This window comes from Ostrea edulis, chromosome 1, assembly GCF_947568905.1.
Source record: "Ostrea edulis chromosome 1, xbOstEdul1.1, whole genome shotgun sequence".
Lineage (NCBI taxonomy): Eukaryota > Metazoa > Mollusca > Bivalvia > Ostreida > Ostreidae > Ostrea > Ostrea edulis.
Genome location: NC_079164.1, coordinates 26,987,286 through 27,010,209, shown reverse-complemented (window position 1 = coordinate 27,010,209; position 22,924 = coordinate 26,987,286). Strand labels below are relative to the sequence as shown.

At 32.8% G+C, this 22,924-nt stretch overlaps 1 protein-coding gene across 4 annotated transcripts; it reads right to left on the bottom strand.

Annotated features, from left to right (window-relative positions):
- On the bottom strand, window positions 1-21,381 carry LOC125663850 (uncharacterized). 4 transcript variants are annotated; one of them, XM_056154658.1, is made up of 4 exons: window positions 21,337-21,381; window positions 7,684-7,762; window positions 3,401-3,449; window positions 1-1,740 (listed from the first exon to the last, which is right to left on the bottom strand). In XM_056154658.1, the coding sequence occupies exon 4, from the start codon at window positions 1,708-1,710 to the stop codon at window positions 160-162; it is 1,551 nt and encodes a 516-aa protein (XP_056010633.1). In that variant the 5' UTR covers window positions 1,711-1,740; window positions 3,401-3,449; window positions 7,684-7,762; window positions 21,337-21,381; the 3' UTR covers window positions 1-159. The 4 variants fall into 4 exon arrangements, with proteins under 4 accessions (XP_056010633.1, XP_056010594.1, XP_056010553.1 ...); XM_056154619.1 differs by lacking the exon at window positions 7,684-7,762; XM_056154578.1 differs by lacking the exons at window positions 7,684-7,762; window positions 21,337-21,381 and adding an exon at window positions 1,856-1,927 and having other exon boundaries at window positions 3,401-6,671.
- Between the last annotated feature and the right edge of the window lie 1,543 nt (window positions 21,382-22,924).

Genomic DNA, 22,924 nt, shown 5'->3' with positions numbered 1-22,924 from the left:
TACAGGGGAAAAACTTTCTTTATTTTGCGTTTTAATTTTTTTTAAAACACCGCTATAATTATCATGGATAACACCAAAAAAAAAAAAAAAAAAAACGTGTCCGGAATCAAATGTCGCATGCTATTAATTATCATACGTAATTTTGAAGAAGAAAAAAATCTACTGCATTTCCATTGAAGCAAGAGACAATAATAGACCTTCAAAGTCTGCTATAAGTTTGTACATACTCCAATGTTCTTCGTTTAAGTGTTGAAACCATTCCTTAATTTTCTGATTGGCGCCATTGCTTTGGATGGACAGTTGTTCCGTATAGGAAGGAGAACTGCTTATTTCGTGCAGAGGTTTGTGGGAATCCGGTGTGAATAAGACATCGGATCTTTTGTTAGGTTCTCCTTTAATGAAAGGATTATTGGTAGAAATGTCATCCAATCGCAATCGACCAGGAAGGCAGCAAACAGATACTGATGCTACCTCATCTTGGCGTCCCACAATGCATTGCTTTAGTATGGCAAATATTTCCAAAACACGAGTACATATTTTGTCTTCTACCCAAAGAGAATCTTCAGTGTACCTTTTCATCATAAAAAGAATGATATTTTTCAAATAGTAACTTTTCACTAGTGAATGGCAACACCTTTTGCAACCGAAGACGTTCGTATATTTCGGCAAAAAGTTACTGACCAAGCATTTTGCCAGTTTGTATGTTTTCACTCTTCCATCGCATTGACCATAATAACGAAACCGCGAGAGTTCCAGCAAGGGGGCCGTTATACGGGTATTACTCACACAGAACGCATGCTCCCCATCCCCAATGATGGCAAACAATTCGAATGGGCTCACTTGGTTGAGGATGTGCAAGTAGGAGAATAATGTGCTCGGGTTTTCCTTCGTCTGCGTTGCTCGCTCTTTTTCTGCAACACTTTTTAAATCGTTTGGCGATATTGGAAAACACATGCAAATGTCAATGTCGACGTCCATATTGTGTGTCTCCGTGAAAAGATGAAGTGTTGTGGCGATGTGTGATGAGCAAACATCTCCTATTTTCGTAGAAAACCTTTTCCAGCCCGGAAACAGAGACGAATCAAACACGTCCATGATAGATTTCAGAATGATATTTTTCATGGTGTAGTGTAAGAAAACTCTATCCTCATCAACATGGAACAAGTGTGGGGTCTCTGACTGCAACTTCTCGTACAAGTCTTGTGACCCTTGATTTAATGAAAATTTGAAGTACTGGTTAGAAAGATGTAACTGAAATGTTTTTCTGTCAGACAAGACATCCAGAACTAATAAATAGTCAAATTCATCCGATTTCCCTATCTTCGTTTCCTCAGCGACGCTTCCGGCCTCCACTAACCTACATCCTTCAAATAAAACCCCGGCCGCCTTTAGATTCTTCCCAAAACATTTCATCAGTTTCTTCACGTCTTCGTGAACCCTCGCGTTTTTCTCGTCTTCCAAGACGCTTGTTTGAGAGGAAAGTTTTTCTAAAAGTTCTTTTAATGCAGAATTGGCGTGGATATTTGGCACACTTTGCAGATGGCGTGGTATTTGAATGCCCTGTTCATTTCCAGCTGTGATGCTCTTTGTAGCGTCGGATATCTTTACAGTTTTCCAGTGGTCGTATGGCCACTCTGGGGTTATTATCTCGTATTTCTCTACATTGTTAGATGCCTGTGGCTCATTTCTGTTGTTGAAGTTCGAAGCCATGATGACAGAATTTGAGATCTATATCAATTTCTAAAATCATAAAAAGTACATCATTATGATAAATATTTATTCACGATAAAATTGTTTTCTATTCATTCACGTTCTGGTTCAGTTAAATGGATTTAAATATAGTTAATCGTTTCACCCTCGTCCCCTTTGGTTGAACATTTCTGGCTCTTCAGCCTGCATCCCTTTAAAAACATGTTTGAGCCCGCCCCTGTATTCATGTATAAAATTGGGATATGTTAAACATCGCAACTTGTCATGATGTTACATGTATGTCCAAAATAAACAAATTTGATGAGTAATTCGCATAACTAGAACTAAAATGATAAAATAAAGTATTGAACATCTATTGTATGAATGTGAACTAGTTCAAATGTTTTTAAGGAACGTATATGGATGGATCAGTACCATGCGCTTTTTTATGTTGTAACTTTTAAAAAATAATATATTCTTGGATGTGCTGAGAATCACAAGGGCTAAGCCCATTTTGGGGCTCGAACTCTGTGATACCATAAATATAGATTTATGGTATCACAGAGTTCGGGCCCAAAACGGGCTTAACCCCTGTGCTGAGAATAAAATTACATGTAGTGATATTATGAATTACCACTTTAAGTATTATATATAGCTAAAGCTTTACTAAACGTATTCGTGTATCTTTTTTATTTTTTACCTATATATATATATATATATATATATATATATACACACACACACACACACACACACAAGAATGATATATCACTGGGCAAATTACTTTAAAGTCCAGAGAGTAAGGTTGTTAGTATTTTTAATAAGTATTTATATGATCAGTTTTGTAAAACGAGCTTTGTGAACTCTTGGCTGTCGTTTATTTAAAATATTTTTGATCTTTGTGGGTATTCCAACGTATGTAAGCAACAACGTCTTAGAGATCATTATATACAGAAATGGCAAAGTGATATCTACGGTATTTTCAAAAGTGAATTTGGATTTGAAAAATATTTAAGTGTACTACCTAAAAAAGCTAGAACAATATCTATTATTTTCAGAACTGCAAATCACCGTCTCCCAGTCGAGACTGAAAGATGGCGTGGTACTCCAAAAGATGAAAGTAGTTGCCATATCTGTAACAAGGGTCAAATAGCTGATGAATATTATTATATCCTAGAGTGTCAGGTGGGTTTTTTTTAGCGATCTAAGTGAGCGGATTTCAGGATCTGGTTTTAATCAGATTGCAAATATTTGAAGATATCTTCAATTATTTGAGTTTATGTGAATTTGGAGTTCCATACAAATTGAATCTTATATTTGGAGAACTGTGATATATGGTATGGCAATGTAACATCAAAAGGGGAAGGGGTTCCAATAAAAAGTGATGGTATTAAACAATTTCTATGTGAATTTTGAAATAATTTCTGAAAAGTGGGGGTTGGAAGTTGTTTCCCATAGGCCCATCACAGTAAGGTTTAGATTTCAGTTTGTTCAATTCTTTATTGTCCTCGAATTATACAATTCATCGGAATACATCTAGTACATGTACATGTGTATACATAATATATCTAATTGTATAAGATAAACAACAGGTGAGTGGACAGGAGAAGATAGGAGGAAAAGAAATTACAAATATAAAATAATATACATGTAATCACATTATGAGATGCACATGTTATTAGAAAAATACTATAATTATACATTGACTTACGATGATTTTTTTCACTTGGGAACTATTCTTGAATGAGACATCTTGTACCCTATAAATAAATATTGACACAACTTTATTTTAGTCATTCTTTATTGAAATGAGTCCCTTTTACAGATAAAGACGAGAGAAGAGGTACAATCATGGAGACGTCTTATCCAAGTACAGTAATGCCAAATATATCCCGAGTTGTTACAGACAGACACTATGTTCATCTCAGTCATGTTGTTTTCTTCTAGTCCAAAAAAGAAATAACTCGATCTATCTTACGGAATCTCAACAAAAAAAAAAAAAAAACAAAAAAAAAAAAAAAACCCACCTTCATGTTCAGCATTGTTGTTTGAATAAAATGTAATTTTGAAATAGACATTCATCATAAATACAAACACATTTTAAGACTCGCACTGATTTTCTTGCTTAAATACATGGGGAATCATTGGATAGTAATGCATCAATTATTTTATACAAAACCTAAATACATGTTTACATATCTGATGCCCACCCCATCCCCTATCTTTAATAACTTCTCAGGCACTCAATTTTCTATTTACTTTTTCGTGAAATTCAATTTTTGGTAAAAATCATTATCTTAATGAATAATGAACAATCATTGAACATTGTTTACTTTTATAGTGAGCGATTTAAAAGCATACAAAAAGTAATATTCAGTTGGTATTCCTATATAAAATGTTTATGTTGAAAGAAAGAAAAGGTAACTAATGCTACAGCTGGGAAAAAATGCCTGCTTCATTAAATGTTGAAGTTTTTGGTCTGAGAATATGGCGTGTAAAATGTTGCACTATTATATTAATCTTGTTATTCATATTTGAAAACTTGTAATTTATATTCTAAAGCATATCATTCATATTCGAAAAGTTGTTATTCATATTCGATAATTTTATCATTCATATTCAAAAACATGTTATTCTTATTTAATAAATTGTTATTCATATTTAAAAACATGTCATTTTTATTCAATAAATTGTTATTCATATTCTAAACTTTTCATTCATATTCAAAAACATGTGATTCATATTCGATAATTTTATCATTCATATTCAAAAACATGTGATTCATATTCGATAATCTTATCATTCATATTCAAAAACATGCGATTCATATTCGATAATCATATCATTCATATTCAAAAACATGTGATTCATATTCGATAATCTTATCATTCATATTCGATAATCATGTCATTTATATTCGATAATTATGTTATTTATATTCGACAATCATGTCATTCATATTTGATAATTTTGCTATTCATATATTTTGGGTCCTATCCATAAACTAGCTAACAGCATGTTTCCTGGTTCACGTCTCATTTTGAAAGGTAACTCGTTAATAACGTAATAGAGAGGCCACATCGAGGTTTTCGAGCTTTTGAATAGCGGAACACCATCTGTATTCCAAATGAACGAAACATTGTTTCTATTGAACAAAATTTCGTCATATTGTTTGTAAAGCTTTCCGTCGTAGATATCTTCGATGTTGTCCTCACTTTTCTTTTTTCTGCCAAGTCGAAAGTTCAACTTGGTTCTGAATTCTTTGTCATACATCAACCTTTTTATTTGCTCGATTAAGGGCACTTCCACAAAAAAAAATTTATCTGACTTTTTGTAGAAAGGTTTGGCGCACGCTGGATTTCGACATCTGTCATCTGTAGATTCATCAATGGTAAAAAGACATGATCAACAATATAGATGTTTCCTAGGTTGAACTTTCAAATCATGGAACCATTGCTTAAAAAGATGAACTGATGTTGGAATTGTATTATTCTGCTTGCAGTGTAGAGCTATCAAATCCAAGAGATCCGAGAATGCTTCGTCGGTCAGATTATGCTCTAGAATATATGACATAATCAGTAACATACTCGCTGCAGTTTTCAGTTGGGCACCCTCAAATACATGTATAGGCATATCAGGAAGATTGAGATTTTTGTCATTTTCATCAAATTCCTCTTCAGCAGATGAAGAAGAAATGGGTTCGGTTAAGCCATCCGAGAAAGACGATTCTTCGCTTTCATCTGAAGAATCATAGAACCCCAAATTTACTGAATCATAATTGTTCTCGTGATCCAAATTAAATTCGTTGTTTGTGCAAATTCGCTCATCGCCTTCAGATCCGTCAGCACCCTGAGTCGCCGGGACAGATTGATTATGAACAGTGTCACCGGAATTCGCAGTGTCGCCGTTGTTTGCAATGTCGCCAGAGTTCGCAGTCTCGACGGAGTTCGATGTAGAAGACAAACCAGAGTTTTTAAAAGAGAGGGGTGCATGTTCAAGGTGCGCCCTGTTCGTTAAATAAGTACGATATACTAATCCCGATTTTCTCACTCTTTTCTTCGGTGGTTTATAGGAGTTTCTATTATCATGATTGTCAGATCCATCCATTTTGTTAAGTTACCAGTAAAATAAAAGGGGTATCTACCTGGTATGCGTCTCATAAGAGTATATCTATTGACTTATTTATCAAATTATTTATTATGCACTTATACTAGACAGATTCCAAAACACAGAAACAGTTTTTGTTTACAGTAAAGTGAAGAAATGTATTGATTCATCATATAAATTTTATTTGATTACTAAATGATCACTGTATTTTATGCATAGTAGAATAAATCATTAGAAAATTATTCAACCTATAAAATTAAAAAAAAAAAAAAAAAAAACCCAACCAACTACCTACCTACCGACCCTTAAAAATTTTAATGTGAAAGTGGAAACCCACATTTTTGCCTTAGTTTAGTGATATAGGCCTACTTAGGCCTCTTGAAATATTATTTTCTGTAAATTAAAATCATATTAGAGTTTCCAAATGTTTGTTTATGTTACAGAGTGACCATGATGCAGAGAAACCCGAAGGTCAAAATGAACCAAGTTCTACAGCAGGAGCTATTATAGAAGAGAGCATACCTACTGGAGCTCATTCTAAGAAACAAACAAGTACAGCTCATTTACGAAAAAGCACACCAACGAAAGCCAGTGTAGAACAACAAACAACAGCAACAGAAACTCCTCAAGAAAAACAAACAACAGAAACACACGGAGAGAGAAACTCTAAAGAGGAGAATCAGTCTTATGTAAGCTCAATTCTTAACAATTGTGTTACAATAAAAGCCATTTTATGCCATGACTGTACTAAAATGTGATTATAATGCATAATATTCAAAATTTGCTGCTATTTTCTGGATTTTAGGTTTCAACATACAATGATGACGATCACGAACAAACAAAAACTTGTATCTCTACCTACCCTGATAATGGAAGCTATAACATTGGGTATACAAGTACAGGTATAAACATTTACTCATTTGTGATATATGAACATTTGCATAATCTGTTGAATTAATTATTAAATACAGATTTGTCTATATATATATATATATATATATATATATATATATATAAGAAAAATGAAGAGTCCCAACTCTGCTGCCAGAGAGCAGCCTGCTGGACAAAAATTGTCTTATTCAGTGCACCAGATCTTCATGTTAGAAGATTAAATTATTCAATGGCTCCAAATATTGTATATAGGGTCTGAACGGTATCATATTTGAAATGAATTTGTGGCCAAAACTATTGGAGGGATGGTGCAAGGATGCTAACCTCCTATAAATTTGAAGATAATTAAGAATAATATATGTATCACTTAAATTAATTAATTATTCTATTTGGTAGCAGTAGTTAATCATCCAAATTAATGTTTTGTTTGATCCTATCTACAGCAGAATCCACAAGATCACTTCATTGCGACTCCACACCTGTCAAAATATCAAATCCATTTTCTAACTTGAGACAGCTGTCACCTCTCAGAAGATCTCCCCAACTGATGGAGAACCATGTAAGAGCTTTTGTTTGGTTTCCTCCTTTTTTCCTTGATTGGTAGACAACTGTATTATAGTATGGTGTGGTGTGTCTGTCCGTGGAGCTCATTAACAAAATAAATACAGATCAAATCATAATTTTAGACTAGGACAGTCAATTATGACACATTTCCAGTTGCCAATATTATACCTTGAAGGTACTATTAAAGTTCTTTACTCTTGAGTCTTCATAGTTCTGGATAATGCAAGTTTACATAATCAACCAACTTTAGTATCTATACATTCCTTCACCATCATGTTAATTAAAGCAATTACTATACATATATTTATCAATTGTGAAAAGACCAAATTTGAAATCAAGTGATCTTTTTTAAGTAATCATCATATTACAAGAATGGAAGAGTTTTCTCTCTCCCATTGGCATTTCGGTAAAACACTCAGACATTATATCTACCCGAGTGACGTCATCCGAGGTAAATATAACATTCCAACAGGGTGTTAAAAATGGAACAGAGACTGAGGCTTTCTGTAGTCTGAAAATAATGATTATATATATTTTTTATCAAGGATTTAAAAACTTCATGTAATAAAACAATTTTATCTTACTTTTACCCCTTGAGAATATTCACCTCGACCTTCGGGCTCAGTGAATATTGTCCTCTCGGGGAGCTAAACCATTGTGTTTACCTCGGCAAAAGTAAATGATTGTATAATATTAAATATTTCATTCTTTAATGTGTCCTTATATTTGTTTCAAGGCCACAACATCAATTCATTTGAATACAATGAACTATGATGTGCAGAATCATGCTCCCGCTCCAGGATATTTTGCAAGCAATGTTCAGCTGACCTACCCAGATTATATGACCTGGGTATAATGAGCACAGGTAAGATAATGAATACATACTTTATTCATCAAAAAAAATAAATTAAAAAATGTGAATTTAAACCTTTATTTGGAAACTTAAAATAACTGAGTGACAGTTTCTTCATAAATTTTTTTCCTAGCTGAGGTCCTTGGACAGGGTTTATATACACTCAATAACACATGTACTAGTGAGGAATGTAGGAACAAGATATCTCGATTGGAAGAAGAAAATCAACTGTTGAGGCATCAACTTCAAATTCGCAAAGGGGAAATGGTATGAAGGAATCATCAACCACTTTTTTCAATATTCAGCATTCTGATTTAATTAATTATAATTAAAGGATATTTAATTAATTACCTACTATCATTAATTTATAATAGTAAAAAATATATAAATAAACTGCAAAAGTTTCATTAAATGTAGGAAATATAACACTATGAATGATAGTCAGATAGGAACCATTTGACATGTTTTACAATTTACTTTAGGCAACCTTTATTTTACAGCTCAAAGTGCAAATACACTTGTGAGAGAGCTAAGAGAGCTCCTTAACAATTGGGAAACCCTGATTTTCAATCAAGCACCAGTGTCATGGACAGGGGTAGACAATTATGAACAGGACATTGAAGAAATTCCTCCCAAAACTACTTCCTGTATACCCCTGTCAATGTCTCAACCCACTGCTGATTCTCAATATTTTGATTCAAATAAGTATTTCCAGCCTGCAGATGGAAAAGTGACTATTTTAACTAATGTATTATTTTCTATATATTGTGAAAACTGCATAATCTTATAGGTAATGTAATGACCAAAACAAAAAAATAAAACTACATATCTAATTAAAATGGTATAAAACTGCAGACCTATTTACAATCCATATTTTGACAATATTTGTACACAATAAAAGTTACAAATCTATTCGTTTAGGAGCAGGATCAAACGATCGATGTCGGATAAAAATTGAAGTTCAAATAATATTTCACTAATAGGAAGGGGGGGGGGGGTAATCTCCTGTAGGTTTCCGTCATCCAACATCAATTACACTTTCATTTAAAAAAAGATAAGCGGCTGTTAAAAATCACATAAAATAATATTTACATTTTTTAAATAAACATTTAAATACTTTTAATGTACTCTTTCAGTAGAAAGGGTATACAGTGTTATTCATAATCTTATGTTTTTACTTGTTGATCAATTAATCTCAACATTCATATTTAGTTTTAGAGGGGGGGGGGGGGGTCTTGGTGAAAACTATGTGATTTAAGTTTTTTGTCAGACATTAAACTTTTGATCTCACCCCTAAGTAAGTTAAAAAGTTTAAACTCTATATAAAATGTCAGACACAATACACTGGTACAATTTGGATTTTCAAAATTCTTCCATTTCCTGGTACTAGGAGGAAAATTCAGATAAAGGCCCCAAATTTTTATTAGTTACCCGAAAACATAATGTTGCGGTAAACATGTCTGCAATTAGTACTTATTCCTTCCTTTTTTTTCTTAAAAATATACTTGCATCATTGTGATATGTTTGATTGATTTTCTGCAAGGTGATTGCATGCAGTACGGGAGGTGCTCGGTTATAGATTTTAACATATCAAATTATGTCATATAACTATGTAAACATAGATCTGTATTTACGATTTCATATATTATAAACTTTAATAATCTGACAGCTTTAAATACAAACTGAACTTGAATGTTTCTTTCTTTTTTATTTGTATAGGTCAAGCTGGTAGAGGGTCATAATCTATTTATAGATTCTACCAAATTGGCAATCATTAGGAGGAAATGTAAAAGAAATGAGAGGAAGACATTAAAGGCCCTCATAGATTATTACTTCTCTCCAAAGTTTCAAGCAACCCACTCAGCTACTGGAGAGAAATCACTAAAACCTCCACTTCCAGAGGAGACCATAAGCCCCATTAAAGGCAAGTATGGGGGAAAAAAAGTGATTTGATGTGTCAATATTTCGTGATTAAATTGTCAATTGTATTGATTTTTAAATACCAATTCCTTTAGAAGTTAAAATTAAGCCAGGTTTCCTTAACATGAAATGTGCATGTCTGTTCCAGCCATATTGGTATGCATTAATTATTATGTATTGTACATATGCTTCAATTGTAGAAAAGAGTATATATGTCATTGTAATTATAAGTTTCAAAATATTTATTTCAACAGATTATATCCAGCAGATTTTCAAGACTGACCAAGCTGTGATGAACGCGATAATTAACAGGAAGTGCCTTGATGTCAAACGATCCAAAAATGACGTCAAATTATTATGACATTGATTAATTAATTTAAATATTGATCTGAACATTTGTGAGTTCTGTTTGGAGTGCATGAATCTTGAATAATGTCAATAAATATAAAAATGATATTCATTGTTCTTGTTATGTTACAATGTATGAAGTGACCAATTCCTTCTCATGTGGCTCATGTGTCAAGTGAGCAAACATTTTTTGCATATGAGCATTTTGTGAGCAAAATTTTAGAGAATTTGTTTGCACATGTGCATAATTTTGCTCACGTGAGCATTTTCCCTAATTTGCATGTTAAATTGCACATGAAGAAATTTATGTTAGTTCTCACGTGAGTGGCTCATGTGCACTTTGTGAGCGAATTTTGGTATGGGACACATCGATAAATTCTTCAAAAAGAATGTTTAATCCTATAATAATAATTAAAAAAAAAAACAAACAACCCAGAAGCTATATTTTTAACACTTATAAAAATAACTAAGCATATCTCCACATTAAATCCTTTAACGTGTTGAAATTGCAGGAACATAATTGTATGAAATTGACCATCATTAACTTCCCGTGTAACAAACAAGTTACAAGAATATACTCATTAGGTTCTGTAATTAAGCAACCAAGCTGTGGACTATAGAACAGTGTTCACACAGGGGAGTCCTCCTTTGATCTCAGTTGGCTAATTACCCAGTTTTGATAACTTTGATAGTTTGGAGTGGCCTCCAGAGTTTGATTGATGAGAGTCCATGAGTAACTCTAAATAAACACCGTACCTATATAAGAGGGGTGTTTTTTAAAGTTGCATCAAAACTGAACCTTGCTTCACACACTGATATTGTCCTGATCTCTCTCCTCTGGAACCAAAATGGAAAATATTGATATTACCCACAGTCTGCTGAGACAACTTAGATACCATGAAAGAGCCAGGCAAGAGATTGCTCTGTTAGGTAAGCTTTTATTGAACATGCTATTGTGTTAAATGATACAAGGTATAATTAACCTTATATAAGAAACACGGGATTCTTTACACCCAACCCCAATTCCTATCATTTACAGTGTAACTCGACATGTATATCATTTTATCAAAAAATATTCAGAGGATTACTTGTACTTGCATCATCTGTACATTTGTCTTAAAAAAATATTTCACAACTTAGGAACAAAAATAATTATTACAGCTGCTTAATTGTAGCCATATCTTAATTTGAGGGATAATTGGGAATTTGAGAATATGGTATATATCTATTATTTGTTATCTCTATCTGACAACAATATAATGTAAAATTGTTAGATGTCTTGTACCGATGTTTAGTTCAGTCCATATCAACAATAAACATGATGATGTGTAATGTACTTTCATAACATTCTAATGTAAGACACAGGATACTTTAATGTGATTGATGCAATTTCTGTTTTTGCTTTTCAGATAAGTTGATTAAGAAACACCAACGTCGGATTGAAAGGTCTCTCCAGCTAGGCCGAAAAGGACGAGCTCTTCACTACATGGGATGCGAGACCGTGGTCCATACTGTGAAGTACTTCTACAAGCAATACTACTTCCGCAGCTGGCTACAGGCGCAGATTCATTCCTGGGAAATCGCGCACGCCCTGGATAGAGACTGCGATCCCCCTAACTTCGTGACAAACACGGCAAACTTCCACAACGAGAGGATACAACCCTATAAGTATCATCAGGCACAAGTTGCTGCCCAGTGTAGTTTCTCTAGGGCCAGTTAGAGTGATCTGTGTTTGCAGTACTTGTTTGATATTTGACAGCGATAGTTGTGTCTTGTTGGGATGCATTCGACTCTGAATCATGCTGTGAAAACTCACTGAACATAATCAAAAGTGGAATACGTTGTATATTTTTTGTGTAACACTTTAATTCTACTGAGTTTTATTAATTTAATCTGAACAGTTAGGATAATTTTATGTGCATAAATTGTGCTATACTATTAATGTTATTGTGTAAGTGCTTATGAGACTAATAATAAATTGTAAACCAATATTTTTTTTTACTCATTTCTCATGAGCATAAAATAGAGATACAAATGTGACACATTGATGTTCTGAAGGTTTTCTGACATTGGCAATGTATATAAAATATGTAAGTATACAAAGCCAAAATCCAGGAAATTATATCAGTATATAGTACCCAAAGTTTATACCATGGCTACTTAATTCCATCATGTAAACTTAAAAAGACCTTCATTTCGGATACCACCAATCACTCTAAGCTTACAAACACGAGATAGAGTTCGGGCCCAGCGGCGTATGTGTAAATCTCTGACAAAATAATATTAATGTTTCTCAACCGATCATTGTTTGTGAATAGTATCCTCAAAGACAAGGTTATTCGACATCAACGAAGCTAGAATTTTTTATGACATTCACAAGCATTTTTAAAAATAAACCTGACAATGCTCCCTAATTACATACACTTTATATTTCAATGCTATATAACATCTACTTGCGCTGATAGAGCGGTTTATCGCATGATTTTTGAAAAATGTAGAGAATAAAAAAGGGTTCTTCTCTAGTATATCTTAAAATAGTCTTAAATTTTGTCTGAGGAACATCTGCATAACGTCGACATAAAACAGATTCATATTAGTGTCATTTTTACTAACTTTACGTTACCCCCCCCCCCCCCCCTTTCTAGATCCACCACTGACCGGGTTTTATATTGTCGCGAAGGTTACAGTTGTATATATGTTCAACTATGTAAACAAACAATGGAACAAGAAGAGGGATTTTATTTCATAGATGTACATGTAGTATACATGTATATATAAGATAGGTTCGGGCTAATGTGACAATGAGTTTATGACGAAGCAGGACCGTGGAAACCCCGCCGGGATATTGAAAATATTGTATTGAATTTAGAAGAAGAAGAAAACAAAACCTCAACATCTAATAGATGTGATACTACAATACTTGACAAATAAATATCATTTATCATTTTTGGGCTAGAATTGTATCTTATTCATGAAAATGCTCAATGCACTCTTCAAAAGTTGTACAATAAAACAAAGTGACAAATCGCATAAATGAAATAATTCTTTTTGATCTGTGTTACCATGGAAACAAAGCCCGGTGGGTAGTAATTTTATATGCTTTCTTAAATGTTTATGGTCCAAATATTATGTTTAAAGTGAAATTTTTCTGACTTAGACCTTGTAAAGCTGCTCAATATGCATTTTTTGTTGCCATGGCAACCAATTTAAATTGTATTCAAGATATAAAAAGTGCTATTTTTGTGTTTTGAATTAAAATAAAAATTTTCTACCAATTAGTATAATCTTATAGATAATATTTTTTTTTAAAAATTCTACCAGCTTTTTACCGCATAAGTTTGCCTCGTGTAGTTTTTATACCACTAGTATTCCCTTTTGTACAAAGATCCCGAAAATGTGTCTTAACTTAAGATTAAGTCTAGAATCTTAAATTGCTATAGCAACAAGGAACTCTTTTGCGTAGAGGTAACAAAAAGATATAAAAAAATAAATGACTTAAACAACATAGTCAGTGTCTAAACACTCAAAGTCAATAAAAGCGTGCAATCGATGTCGCCGGCACTTTATTAGAAAATAAGCTATATCAAATCATATATTTTGTGTGCTATACATTCATGGACCCATAGCCTCCCTAGGCATGGTATACTTTTTATTTCCCCTTTACTTATAAACTTGGTAGGAAGCGTAGATACCCTAATTTTGTAACATACGTGACTGTCGCCGACTCAATTTATAAAATTGAACAAGCAAATATAAAAATCTGAGAGCGTGTTTTTTAATTTTCTTTGCGTTTATATCATTTGTATTTCCTAAATTTTCATTCGATAAAAGTTTAACACCTTTTGCGTATGATTTTAAGCAGTGGTGTATATATTACTCCATGTCGCCAGATTATATTATGTGATCATAGGGTCAATTAAACACCCAATGTATGAACAAAGATTTCGTATTATCTTTATGTTTTTGATCTATTTTGGCGCTAAAATATTCAAAAACTTTGGGAAAATATTCATCAAGCGATATTTGGATGTGGCATTGAGAAGAAGTCATCATTATTCTCAAAATTTTGCATTCTGATTTTAGAAATGTAACATACGATACAATAATTTTTTTTATGAAAACGTATTTGCAGAGCAAATGTTACCCCTTTTATGAAAATCTCGTAGTGTACAGAGAATGAAAATATAAACATTTCTTTTGCAGAAGTCATTGGTTGGTCTGAAATTTGACAAACGTGTCAAGATGTAACATTCGTGATGTAACATTCGTTACCGAGAAATTAATTAAAAGGAATGATATCACAATTTCCCGCGTATTTTTGCTCTCTGTCTGCATGATGTGGTATACGACATGAATGTCTACTATGAACATTTGAGTTTGAAAGTCAATACGTGTTAAACTTTGAGAATTGGGATTAATTTTCTCATACGGTAAGTACTGTTACAACAACTGCAATGTTTGATATACAATATTGATTAAGCAGATGGAATGTTTTGGTCTGAATTTGTTCTTTTGATATCAAAGAATGTATATCGTATTCCAAATATCTCGAAATTCCTCTGGTGTAAGAATTACATTGAGTAGAACGCTGGTAACATACGTTTTTCAAAGTAACGTATGCTACTTAATGAAATGCTTGATTAGACATCAAATATTGAACTACATATTGACAAAATATCATCATTAACGATATGTTTGTTGAATATCAACTATGTTATGAAGAAACAAATGTGTTATTGTTCCCGTATTCACCAGCATATACAGATATCCTCTGCAAGAAATACAGACCATGTTTTTCTCTGCTACTGTCCTATTTATGATACATGTAACTATGCAACTGTACATTTATCAATTTGCTAGAATTCAGCATCTTTTCATAATATACCTTAGAAATGAAGCGATTAATCTCTGATGATTGTTCTATGCAATCTTATAGAGAAATCATTAAAAAATATTTTATCTGAGTGTAACGTATGTTACCAGGAATTCCGTTACGTAATATTATTCTACTTGTTCTTAATTTTTTATTTATTTTTTCAGAAATGGCGCTTGTGAGAGCAGAAGTACAGAATAACTACCATGAAAAAAAAATGCATTAAAACATAAGAACAACCATGAAAAAATGTTTTAGAAATAATATTATATGCTCCCCTTGTGGCAATACTGAAAAGGTAGAATGTCTGTATAGACAGTGAAAATAAAGGTTTAACTACCGGTCAAAGGCTACCATAATGATACATGTAAGTTTTGTCTCTCAAAATACTTATAAGCAACTGGTCATTTGAGTAATTTTGTACGACCTTTGACCTTGTGACTTGAAATCCAATGGGGGTCATCTATTCATAAGGGGGCACCAGTGTTTCAAGTTTGATGTCTATCAAGGAAAGACTTCTCAACGGACAATAGCGTATGTCCAGAGTAGTTTAACCGTTGTCCTTTTGACCTCAAAATCAATAGGGGACATCTATGTCTTAAGGTTCACGTTAAATATTCATTCATAACACCGCGTGGTGGATTATACTGACAGTTTCTATGGAAAGGTATTCCAAAATAACCAACAAAAACATAAGATTCGGTATACATTTAATCAAAATGTTGGGAAATTAAACATTTTCTTTATATTATTATAGTAAACAGATTGTTAGAAATGGGTAAATATGTTTCTTTCCATTTTTTGAATGGAAATGATGTGTTTACAGTAATGAAAGGAAAAATAAGAAACATACCTTACTTTCATTGTTTATTATAACAAAGAGCAATCCAGGTTTCAAAACATGTGTCTGTTATTTCTATAAGAATCATAAGCATTTGAATAGCGAAACATCAATCTTTTACTTTTGTTTTAATAGCATATTTATTGCAAATTAACAAATTCAGAAGAAAAGACACATTTGGTAAATTTTTTTGCTTGTCTACGTTATATTTCTATTAAAATTGGTATTTCCATTGAATTAAGTGATGTCGTTATGATTTTGCAACATCAATCGTAAAGAATAACTGATGATGACATCGTTTTGGCATAATACTTTCATGGATGTACTGTTGTGTAAGTGTTGAAACATACGTTACATAATTATAGCGCTACTTCATTTACATACATAAAAGCTATCGTTCTATATCTATTGCTAGTCTTTTGTTTTCATGTTTCATACATATTGAACTGTTCGAGAATATTTGTTAATCAATTTTATTTTCCGCCATTTCAAAGATATTGAAAGTGATATCTAGTCGTTTATTTTGCGCTCTTAAAATCTTATTGCTGACTTTTACAGCAGATAATTTCTTGTTGTGTTGATTAAATATTTTCTTTGAAAACCTGTATTTATTGTATTTCGCAAATTAGAAAAATATATGCTCAGTCAATTCCAATACAAGTTATGGAATAATACATGGAAAATCAATGTTTATCTTACATATTATCATGTCAAGGACTCGGTAACGATGGTTACATGTGAGAAAAATCTCGAAAAATATACCATACTTTGACCTACTGTAAAAAAAAAATCTGTCATACTTAACTTGAAACAATTTGAGGTGAGTGTTCAACAGATATTTACCATTAATAAAGGCATGTTACCATATATATTTTGAATGGTCGATAAACCATGATTTTGAAACCCTCAATTGCACGCTTTTATTGACTTTGGGTGTAAAACGTCTAGTTTATGATCACTAATGCTGACGCAGGCACATACATGTACCCCCCCCCCCCTTTATTAAAAAGAAACTAATTTTCGTTATTACATACAACTTTTGATGTATTGACCCCGTCGCCTCCCTATTTCTAAAAGTAGTAATGAATGAAAGTGGAAATGTAAGAGTGACTGAAGCGATAATTTTATTAAATTCAATGCCTTTATTTATTTTGTCGACTATGTGCATACATGTAGCAAAGAAGGATAACTCTAATTAATTTCAAATTCGGGCTCGGACTGCACATTATTCGTGTGCAAATGCAGACTGCAAGTAATGATTGTTTTCTTCTTCCACATTGTCAACAAACTCAGTCAGGTAAATACATGTACTTTTGTAGTCGTAACTTTTTAGTGAAACGGTCGTATGTGTACGTGCTACTTTCACATTTACAATGTAAATTACATCTACTTTACGAACTACGTTGAGGCAGTGAAACGGACAATAGGGCGATCAATCCTGCGATATTTTGATCACATAAGAAATCATATTTATGCCTATATATTTGAAAACACCCGCTCTCAATTTTTCCGGGCTAGCGGTGTTACTTTTCGATTACATGGATTTGACTTCTTTTCCTGTAAGCAAACTTTTTATGTCAATACTCTGCTTTAAAAAGAAAAACATTTTTTTTCATTATATGATTTTCAACGTTCAAGATCCTGTTTTCGATCTACCGACAGTCTATTGTTTCTTAAATAAATGATTTGTCCGCTTCATGGTAGGGACAGACATCTTCAACAACGGACATCACGTTAATTTTCTTACTCGCCTCAAAAATGCAACCAGCACGGCCATTTTGAACGAACTTAGCGATAGTCTTAGAAAGTTAAGACAGCTCCAAGGCAGATACTAAATCGTACGTACGAGATAATAAGTCGTTATTACGAGATAATATGTCGTACGTACGATATAATAAGTCGTAATTACGATATAATAAGTCGTACGTACGACATAATAAGTCGTAATAACGAGATATTAAGTTGTAATGACGAGATAATAACTCGTACGAACGAGATACTAACTCGTACGAACGAGATAATAACTTGTACGTACTAAAAACACTAAGTCGTACGAACGACATAATAAGTCGTTATTACGAGATACTAAGTCGTAATAACGAGATAATATGTCGTAATAACGAGATACTAACTTAAAGTCGTAATAACGAGATAATAAGTCGTACGAACGACATACACTAAGTCGTAATAACGAGATACTAAGTTGTACGTACGACATAATAAGTCGTAATAACGAGATAATAAGTCGTACGAACGAGTTACTAAGTCGTAATAACGAGATAATAAGTCGTTATTACGATATAATTAAGCCTTATAAATGACATAATTTCACCAAACAACAAATATGGACGGCGTAGAAATAGTTGACGTGCTTGTGAAGTTTTATTTCAAGATAGGATTTAAAGGGACTGGTTCACGATTTTTGATGAAAATATTTTTTCATTTTTGATGTTAAACATTAAAAATATAACTCATTTAATGTTGACAGCCAAAATTTTGACCTTCTGAATGCAAGTATGAAAGCAATATTTTAGCCTTAAATCTGTGTTATATAAACAAAGACTCGAGTCTTTTTATGTAAACAAACAAACAAGTGAAATATTGAATTTGTAATATAAAGCATCTTAATTTTGCATAGTCTTAAATTTTAATTTTTAGATGACACATTTTACCCCCAAAATGCCTGAAATGTGAAAGATATAATAAACTTAGATCGATATCCAGTTCTTTTGAAAATTTCGTAAACAATAGCATACCGCAATCTTTGTTTACAAAACAAATAATAAACTCTCTGAAATGAGCTTCTGTGATAATGCATAACCTTAATTTTCATTTGAAATCTTTCAAACACATTAGACAGTAGATTTTGATCATTAAAAGTGAAAAACAAAATTTTGGGTAAAATCGTGAATCAGTCCCTTTAACCACAAAGAAATTTTGCAGTCGCTAGCTTTTTATAATCGGATCGTAATTAGCATTAGAAGCTTGAGACGTCTTTTAGCAAAAATGGGTTTGTTTCGCCGCAAGGGTTATTCGAATATTCTTGCTGTGGCTATGTTTATAAGTTGACAAATCGGGTCAGTTACAGGGATATAAACTGTTACACTTGAAGAGTATCAAGAATGGTTTTGTTGTGAATCAGGAGAGTGTTCGATTGTTGCTTCAAGTTATTGATCCAGAGAGTGTTGAAACAAGACAGCGAAACAAACTTCAGAGGCGAAAATACTTATGCAGTGGACCAGATTTTGTATAGCACGTAGACTCTTATGATAAATTGAAGCCATACGGATTCTGCATAAACGGTTGATATTGATAATTTTAGCTTGAAAATCACCGGAAGTTTACATGAACTGACATAAACCTTCAAGTTATGTGTAGCCTGCATGCACGTTTTTTTTTTTTCACATTGTAAACAATGAAACAATGTAACAAAAGTGTTTACTAGTATATGTAATAAAGAATGTGTTTCTTCTGGTTCGGTAATCGTATAAAGTATACATGAAATTTTTGGGAACTGTATATAGGTAATTCACGTCTTGCACACTACGATGCCTCAGCAGCCTTGTTTACCAAAGTTCCTAAGATTCTTCTTCAAAAAGTTCCTATAGGACATATCTGAAATCTAGGGAAATTTTAAGGTCATTTTTAGACAAACTTTGGATGTAAATCAAAGCTGTCTTAGGATTATCCTACACTAAGGCGTCTTAAAAGTAATTATGACATAAAGATACGCAAAGTTTTAAAACGAGGTGTAAAATGATAGTGCGTGTCATAATTATACACTGTAGTTATAATAACTAAAGAATAACGATTTCTATGTAAAAAGAGCGAAGAGAAATACAATTTTATAATTTAAATATAGTTTAAATCAATATACAGTATATATAGCTGACTTTGTCAAATGTACACAATATAGAATTGAAATTAGCTATAAGAAACAGAAACAACTATTTTGAATAAAATGGAAGTTATTCGAGCAACTTATAATTAGAATACAATACTAAAATTTTATGAATTTATAATGCTATATGTATGAATATTGTCACGTACACAATTTAGTACATTACATGAAAAAGCTGTCTTTAAACCTTGGCCTACGTTTTGTATTAGGATTATGTAGCCAGAGTATATTGTAACATTTTTTCCATGCTATTTGGAGCTCGGTATACATGTAAATGATTTGATGATCTCTTTGATTCAATTGAAAATATCTTTAATTATTTACAACACTTTTTCATAAGGAATCAATGCACGCATCAGTTCTTTTAATGAGTGCAACAATTCAGTTATGGATATGTTGAATTGAAGATCTATCTAAGTATATAGCTCAGACAGAACCACGATGTAAACTAGTTAATATAACTAATTGTGCAATCATGTATAAATAAAGGATATTATTATTATATAGTTGCTCACCAGTGGTGGATTGAAGGGGGCGCCGACTCCCCCTAAAATTTTCAAATTTAAGGGAAATCGTGGTCTCTTGTTTTTACAAAATGTAAACGATAAAAGAGGCACTAATTCCCTCCACTCTTGGAGAAATAATGACAAAATCTTTTCATTTATTGAATTACTTTTATTTAGAGAACTTACATTTCTTTCCAAAACCCTTAAAATTTGCGTCATTTATTAATTTCACCTTATTTAAAATGACAAAAAATAGGTACGTAGGAGACTATTTGAAGCCCTATAAAATCTGTGAAGTCCAGGAGCTTTCCCCCTTCCTGTTACACATGTAATATGCTTCAGAATTGAAAATATCATTAATTATTTGAAGAAATTTTTAATTTAATTGTTGCACGCATCAAATGAATTGACGATATCTTCAAATTCAATTATTTGAGTTTATGTTTATGGTGCTCTATAAATTCTTATTATTTTCGCAATCATGGTCCACCTTACAAAAGGTTCTATGTATCTGTGCTATTAATCTAACGGTGTACATGTAGACCTATCCAAGATTATCCTTTTGAAAATACATTTTACGAGTATAGAACAGACATGGAATTGATATCACAAGATCAGACCCTCCCGGAAGCTGATTCAAAGCTCGTTTTAGAAATTTTGATGACACGGTCTAACTGCGAAATAGGCCTTTATAAATACATATGTATAAATGCATTGAAATGGCAGTATACAATCACGAGTTTTATATATTTAAGAACTATATACAACATATATATAAATCGTTAGATAAATCATTATCATAGACGTAAAGCTTTAGGTTTATGGATAAATAGATGTACTTACTTTTTTAAGACCTACTTTCACTTTCAGATATGGCTTGTCCTTTGTGACATGCTATATTATAATTATAGTTTTTCTAGTACCCCATGAAGAGAGTAGTCTATTGTATTTACACATATTTTAAAAAATCTCAATTTCAAGAGTAAATGAAATCATTCATTTTTATACGATTATGCTTAATCGTAGTTCAATAAGTTATAGATACAGATCTGCTAGATAATCGTCGCAAACCACGGTTTTGAGTCCATACAATACACGCCCCCTCAGATGACGGATGAGTGGCGATGGAGAAATATAGAATATCACACTCTAATGTTGATCTCGGACCTGGGATTGGCCCCGAGAGTTGATAAACATTTTTTTTTAAATTGGGTGGGGGTGGGGGGGGGGGGGGGGGGGGGGTCATTGACCCAAACATAAATACATGGTATACTGTACAACGATATTTGACTATTTCATTCCTTCAGAGAGTTTACTTTAATGGTTGCGTTTCCAGTACTATTGACATTGTGAAACATGCTAAAGTCTGGGTTTTGTAGCTTTATTCCATTGCTGATTTTTATTTATTTTTTCGGATTTACCAAACTCGCCCGTTTTCAATATTTCATATAATTTGTAAGAGTTGTAGAACTTTGTTTACGTGGCGTCATCGTATGAACGGGAATGTTTACAGATCTGATGCTGCTATTTCTTTGCTTAAGGAATGTTACCTTATACTGAAGTAAGTTTTTTTTTTTTACCGTTTCCCATCTGTTTAGCATCTATAAGTCGTTGAAATACGTCGGAAGATAATGGTTCTACTTTTCTCGTTTTATTGCCAAGTCCTCGGGATTTTAGATTTCAGAAATCGTTTTAAAACAGTTTTCTACATCAAAATTGCTGTAAATTAACATTTTATCTCCATTAGGACCGGGGATTTCTGAAAATGCTTCAGTATCACCCTCCATAATCCTCCTACTGTTTTCTGTCACCTAGAACGTTGATTGTTTTGAAATGAAGTTAAACGTGTTATTGTTCTAAATAAACAATTGTTACTTGGGTTACCCCCCTTTGCTTAGATACTCGCTACAATTTAGCGCTGTTTTCAAAAACGTTTTTATTTAATTTTTCTGCTTAAATTAAATTTTGTCGTGAAAGAAAGTATTATATATGAAAAAAATTGTGTCTAACATCATTTTTTCATGTAGTTATGTTAGATTTCAAAAGATTAAAGAAGAAATAGCCATTTGAAATTTGAGGGCGAGACAGCCCCTTGACAACGGGCCGAGACAGAGATATCTCGGCCCTTAGGGCGAGACAGCCCTACCTACTTGCAGCTGTCTCACCCTAGCCAAGATAGGTGTATCAGGGCTGATACACTACTAGGTATATGATATATATAGAATATCACACTCTAAATAAATGTTGATCTCGGACCTGGGATTGGCCCCGAGAGTTGATCGGGCGAGGGCCGAGATCACTCGAGGGGCAATCCCAGGTCCGAGATCAACATTAGAGTGTGATATTGTTTATATCATATACCTAAAACACAACAAGTTGATAAACATTTTTTTAAAAATTGGGGGGGGGGGGAGGTATTGACCCAAACATA